Raw genomic sequence first — 6,162 nt, 5'->3', positions numbered from 1 at the left:
ATCTAAATATAAGCTCAAGATCAAATTTATTCATCTTCTTTTTATAGTATTAACTGGCTCGTTAAAGGCGTCCTACAACTTAATCCCAAACTCCAAGGACACCCGATGGTTAATGAAGTGGCGCTGACAGCCATAACGCGCATTGATTTGTCGCATAACAACCTGAGTGTCCTCCCTAAAGAAATTTTTAAGTTGGTTAGTTTAAAGTAGGTATTTGCATTTTCATATAAATACTAAATACTTATTCAGTAATATTTTAAATGATTTGTAGATATCTAAACATTGCTCAGAATAAAATCGCCAGCCTCCCTTTTCCTGCGCAATCACCGAATAGTGCAAAATATGAGTACAATTGTCCGGTGCTTGAGGAACTTTTCATGCAGGATAATCGCCTAGTAATGATACCTGCCGACATTTTTTACTTGCCTTCGCTTACCATTTTAGATATCTCAAACAACAAACTGCAAGAACTGCCGTTTGACATGTGGAAAGCACCAAAATTGCGAGAACTAAATATAGCATTTAATTTGCTGAAGGACTTACCAGTGCTACCGATGCAGGTGAGTTGTTTAATATCGCGCGTGCATTTTAAGTACATATATATGCACATACAGTGACTCAAACAAGTGTTCACCATATAAATGAAAAGTTTTCACCAAAATTTCAAACATTTAAGAGCCATACAATTTTAGTCTAATGAGGTACAGGTTGAGTAAAAAAAATGCTTTGGTGACGACTTTGGCGATTTTTTTTTATATGACCAGGAAAATTTATAAAAATAGGTATTCATTTTTAAAAATTTTGTTTTTTTGAATAAAAAATAGAATTTTATCGGTTCTTTTCGAGATTTTCTCGGGATTTAAGGTTCCAAAATTTATTCGAAACCGTTCGGGATTTGCCCGATATTTTCTTTACTTAACGAAATTTTTTCGGTATATTTAGCTATATTTCGAATCTTTTCTGTATTCTCTCTGTGCACTTCAATTGTATGAATTTAATACTGCTATAAGTCCACTTGGATTAGCTCTTTAGTATCTACCCGTATATTATGCATTTCAGTTTGACAAGTATTTTTTTCTTAACAGTCCTCAACAGCACACATCAGTTTAGAGAAGTTGGAATTGGAGCCGTTTTCTAATATCGAATCCTCAGAAGCGTGCAATTCCAAGCCACGCAATTTAAATTTCCATCAGTTGATACATCGAAATGTTTGGGCTAATTCGTTAGATATAACCGATAATGACATGAAGTGGAATAAACCGAAGAAAGAAGAGGGAGTCTCAAAGTTAAATAGCCTAAATATCGCTAATAATCTTTTTACCAGCATACCTGTGGTGCTACCTTGTTTGGCGGTTAATTTGACACGTCTTAACATGTCGTATAATAGTTTAAGGTGTGTAAAAATATATGCACATAAGAAGAAATACGGACTGTTATGAATAATATGTATTATTATAGATCTATGGGACATGTGACGGGCTACCCTTCAGCTCTGAAGCAACTTGATCTAAGTCATAATGAAATTTCTTGTTGGCCAAGTTTGCCGCGTATCAGCGGTGATCTCGACCCACATTTGCTTTGCTACGGTTTGGATCGTTCCACCAATACGACGGATGACACATCCACGTATTCTAAGCCGGTGGGCAGTGGCAAAACAATCTCATTCCGCAGCACAGTACTTAAAAGCGTCTGTCGCCATCGACGTCATTTAAGACTTGAATCGTTACGCACTCTTATACTAGCCGATAATCTCTTGACTCGCATACAGTTATCCACTGATGATGCAACGACACTTTTTAACGAGTCCGAAGATGCAGACTGGAGTGTTGTGGGTGTGACAAAGTCCAAGATAATATTTCCGAACTTATCCATGTTGGATATTAGCAACAATTGTTTGAAGGTAAGTGAGAACATGACAAAGTTTAAAACGTGAACTCATTTTATTATAGTTTTTATTTAACAGGAAATTCCCACTTCATTACATGAATTAAGTGGTCTCAGTGTATTAAATATAAGTGGTAATGTGAATATCACCGATCTCCCACCGCATCTTGGTCTTCTCTCACGCCTATGGAACTTAAACACGCGCGGCTGTATGCTTCAGGAGCCACTTAAATCGATGATCGAAAGTAAGAAGTACAAGACAATGGATATAATTGGATATTTGAAGTCAATTTATGAGAATTCCGTGATATACGCGCGCATGAAGTTGATGGTGGTAGGCGTACAAGGCATAGGCAAAACGACTCTGTTAGATTTGCTGCGCCAAGGTGGTGGATCTCAGAAATCACGTGCCTCAGAAAACCATTGGGCCAGACGCATGGGGCATGCGCGTAATACGCCAAAGTCGAACTGTGCCGGAAACATTTCGACGGTTGGTGTTGATATTGGGACCTGGATATGTGAAAAGCGAAAGAAATCGCCCGGCTCACATGGACCTGTAATATTTCGAACTTGGGATTTTGGTGGCCAAAAAGAGTGCGTTGAAACATTGCTGGTTTCGGCTTCACTTGTGTGGTTTAAAAATAATCGCTTCTTTACAGATACTATGCAACACATCAGTATTTTTTATCGAAACGTAGTTTATATTTGGTACTTTGGAAAATAACGGATGGGCATAAAGGACTTACTGAAATACTCCAATGGCTCGGTAACATACAGGTATTAGTTAATTTTGCTGAAATATGTTGTTGTTGTAGCAGCATACAAGCTCCCCAAAGAGTGTCTGGGTCGTTCCCGTTACGTAGACCCGACTGTCGTGGGAGCGTGTATACAGGTTTTAGTTAATTTTGCTGAAATATCGACGAAGACTGTGTAAATCTGCTTATGAGCAGTTTGTAGCTACCGTAAAACTAAAGAGGGAAAAATATATTACATAGTTTAGCTAACTTTATGAATTTGAGGGTTAAATTAATTTGTAGTCACGTCGTGGCATCGTAGCAGGAGAGAAAACATATTTTATTCAGTCATTTGGAGTCTTATGAAGGTTCAACAATAGCGTAGGCCGAAAATGCGCATTTTTTAAATTTTGATTGGTAATAGCAAAAATATGGTTCATTACGCTTTCAAAAAAATCTGTGTGAAATTTAATAAATATCCTAGGCTCGCCCACATCGATCAAAGTTCAATATGCTCAAAAAATAAAAGTTAATAAATAAATTAGTTTATAAATTTTTTTAATAAAATTGCAATAATCTTCGATAGTATTAGTCCTCCATAATTTGGTTATTAGGAGGGTTGCCACCTGAAATGGTAATTCCCATGAACAGAAGTGTTATAATAGGTTTATAGATAATTGCATGATCTATACTCCAATAAATAGGGTTCAAAAATTAGAAAGAAATTATGAAAATTGCAGATAGAGGGTATTGAACATAACCTGTGGATATCTGAAAGAGCCTTTGATAATTTTTTTTTTTATTAAAAATTTTAACGATTTGCCATAAATATATAATTAAAATTAGAAAGTTGTTCTACCAAATTTGGAAGAATTTCACCAAAATAGTAATTTATCATCTCCAAATTTTAGGCTCGCGCACCCAATTCTGCTGTCATAATTGTTGGAACGCACTACGATGCAGTTGGAGACACGATCACCGCCCAACAGGCAGAAGAACTGCAACAAATCATACGCGAAAAATTTATCGCTATACCAGATGCAGAAAAAGTTGGATTACCGCGAGTGATCGATTCAATAGAGATAAGCTGCCGGTAAGTTAATACTGTTAGCGCCCTGAAATGTCTTTTTTAGGGTGTTGTCCCTAACGCTCGGAGTGTACTATACAATACATGCCTATATTTTCATAAACATTTTTGAATGTATGCCAATAGATTATGTACGAAAATTTGTTTAGATATGTACATATCGTCGTTTAAAGTACAAAACCGCGAATCTCGGAAACGCATAACCTCGTATGTGAGGCTGCCAAGATTTTGCAGGAGAGAGTACAGCTAGTCCTATTTCAAAACGGTCCTCTCTTTTATACCTAATTATCTCCTCTTCTTATATCTAAGTACCGATATTTAAGTATAAATGGATATGGGCTTGGTGTCAAGGGGTTCCGGTGTGCAAATATCTTTTTTGGAACAAATGTCAGTTACGAGGTTTTGCAGAACGGCGATACGCGGTTTTGTGCTTTAAACGACGGTATGTATGTACATATGTACATATATGGCAAAATCTTTTCCTTTTTGGTATAATATGTATCTATTTATTGAATCTTTCTTTCGAAACTAACAATAAGTTTTCAAATTTTACAAACTTCTATTAAATCTAAAATTTCTGCGGCAAAGCTTAGCTTCTCTATATTTAAATAATAACAATACAGTAGGCTGTGTTCGGTCGGAACGGACGAGTTTCCGAGCCGCACTGACACTGATGTTGGGTAGTCGATCTGAAATGACGAGTTCCAGAGCCGACATTGATATATCGTGGATATCCATATATATTATATTGCTCATCATTTGATAATATCGGAAAGTTCCCTTCTTTTTAGTCTTTTTGCGTATCTCGGGCTAAGAAGATCTCTCGCTAGTCGATTTGGATGGTTAATTAACCGTGCTGAATAACTGGTGCTTAGCGCTCTTGTGTTTAGCCCTTTATGTTTACATTAAGATCTTTGTGGATATTCGTATTTTTTATGTACCATGGTACTGCGCATATGGCGCGTAAAATTTTCGACTGCAGTCTTAGAAGTCTGTTCAAAATGGAATTGCACGCTGTGCCCCAAAGCCCGATTCCATATGCCCAAAATGGTCTAATCATCATATTAAAAATCAGCATCTTGTTTTCCAGGCTTAATTTAGATTTGTGTCCTATAACCCATTCAAGGTTTGCTTGCTTTAGTTTCGCTTGAGAAATTTTGTTTTCTATATGCTTTTTCCAGGTAAGTTTTCTATCGTATCTATCGTAGGTTTTATAACCCTCACTAAGTAGTAGTTTTTTCTTATCAGCGGTCGTCCCTCGGCAGGCAATGGCAAACCTCCGAGTATATTTCTGCCACGAAAAACAGCTTCTCATAAAAATACAACCGCCGTTCGGAGTCGGCGTAAAACTGTAGGCCCCTCCGCTTTGTGTGACAACGTCAAGGCGCACGCCACAAATCGGAGGAGAAGCTCGGCCAAACACTAACATATGTGTATGCGCCAATCTATTATTATTATTATTAAGGTGGTACCTTAAGAGTGGTCCCATACTAATTTTGTTTAGATCCGATAATTGGATCATGAAGGAATTAACGATAGTCTTAAATTTTTATATGAGAATTGAAACTTTTTCTTAAAGGATTTTTTCTTATTTCCTGGCAAAGTATGTAAATTAAAGAAAACTAAATGTAAATGAATATTATTTTTATTATTGTTTGTGTCCTTTTAGCGTTCTTGCAGTGTTATCATCGAAATTTAATGGCGACCATAGGATTGCAATTGGTTTATAAAACTCATAGGACGTAGGATATTCAGTCCGATAGGGCTCGGAATTCAAGCATACGGCATTCACATTTGTAACGCAGGATACCAGTAAGGGTACTCTAAAGGCCTCAGTAGGGACGCCATTTGGTGTACCATTAAGGGTACCATATACACAATTAATACACAATTAAGTCAGTGCATATTTCTGGATATGCAGGGTTTAGTCCAAGAGAACGCAGCAACAGTCCGGACTGATATGTATCTAGGTCGTTCCGGTTACGTAGATCCTGTCGTGGGAACTTTGAAAAAGTAATTAGTTCCTTGCTGTGGACTAAAGGAATTGATTACTAATTAAGTAATTAAGAGTAATTGTAGAATCAGCCTATTGTTTTAACCCTAGACGTGCTTTGTTAGTCGATTTGACTAACAGCAATCGTGTTTCGCTTCGTACTTCTCTCTGAAGTCATCTACCTTTTTGTTTATTATATGTAGCAGAGAAAAAGTATGTTTTAAATGTTTAATTATTGTGTTTTAAGAAATATAAAGAACTAAAAATCATCTATATATACTAAAGCACTGCAAATATACCTACCGAAATACTCTTCACAAGTGTACATGAGTAAATGGAACATAAATTTTAGTGTCCTTAAAAAGATAGAAACAAAAAAAGAGAACATCATAATTTTGAGGTACTGAGCAATGTTACTCAACAGTGCTCTGCTACATAAAACACCTTTCCACTTTTCCAGAGTA

General features: G+C 36.6%; 1 protein-coding gene across 1 annotated transcript; it reads left to right on the top strand.

Moving 5' to 3' along the window:
* Nucleotides 1-32: 32 nt before the first annotated feature.
* On the top strand, nt 33-3,784 carry LOC118754882 (leucine-rich repeat serine/threonine-protein kinase 1). The gene is made up of 7 exons (XM_036489755.1): nt 33-206; nt 272-560; nt 1,086-1,393; nt 1,459-1,900; nt 1,964-2,478; nt 2,544-2,661; nt 3,530-3,784. Exons 1-7 carry the CDS (start codon nt 106-108, stop codon nt 3,713-3,715), a joined length of 1,959 nt encoding a protein of 652 aa, XP_036345648.1. The 5' UTR covers nt 33-105; the 3' UTR covers nt 3,716-3,784.
* The last annotated feature ends 2,378 nt before the right edge of the window (nt 3,785-6,162 follow it).

The sequence above is a fragment of the Rhagoletis pomonella genome, unplaced genomic scaffold (genome assembly GCF_013731165.1).
Source record: "Rhagoletis pomonella isolate Grant_MI unplaced genomic scaffold, Rhpom_1.0 Rhpom_scaffold_04839, whole genome shotgun sequence".
NCBI classification, from domain to species: domain Eukaryota; kingdom Metazoa; phylum Arthropoda; class Insecta; order Diptera; family Tephritidae; genus Rhagoletis; species Rhagoletis pomonella.
Note: the sequence above shows the minus strand (reverse complement) of the source record. Positions and strands in the feature narration are given on the sequence as shown.

What these genes read in the sequence shown, in the direction of transcription:
- LOC118754882 (XM_036489755.1), top strand. Translation starts at nt 106, where the DNA reads ATGGTTAATGAAGTGGCGCTGACAGCCATAACGCGCATTGATTTGTCG. An exon ending in ATGTCGTATAATAGTTTAAG is followed by an intron (nt 1,394 to 1,458) that starts GTGTGTAAAAAT and finishes GTATTATTATAG; the next exon opens with ATCTATGGGACATGTGACGG. An exon ending in TTAGCAACAATTGTTTGAAG is followed by an intron (nt 1,901 to 1,963) that starts GTAAGTGAGAAC and finishes TTTATTTAACAG; the next exon opens with GAAATTCCCACTTCATTACA.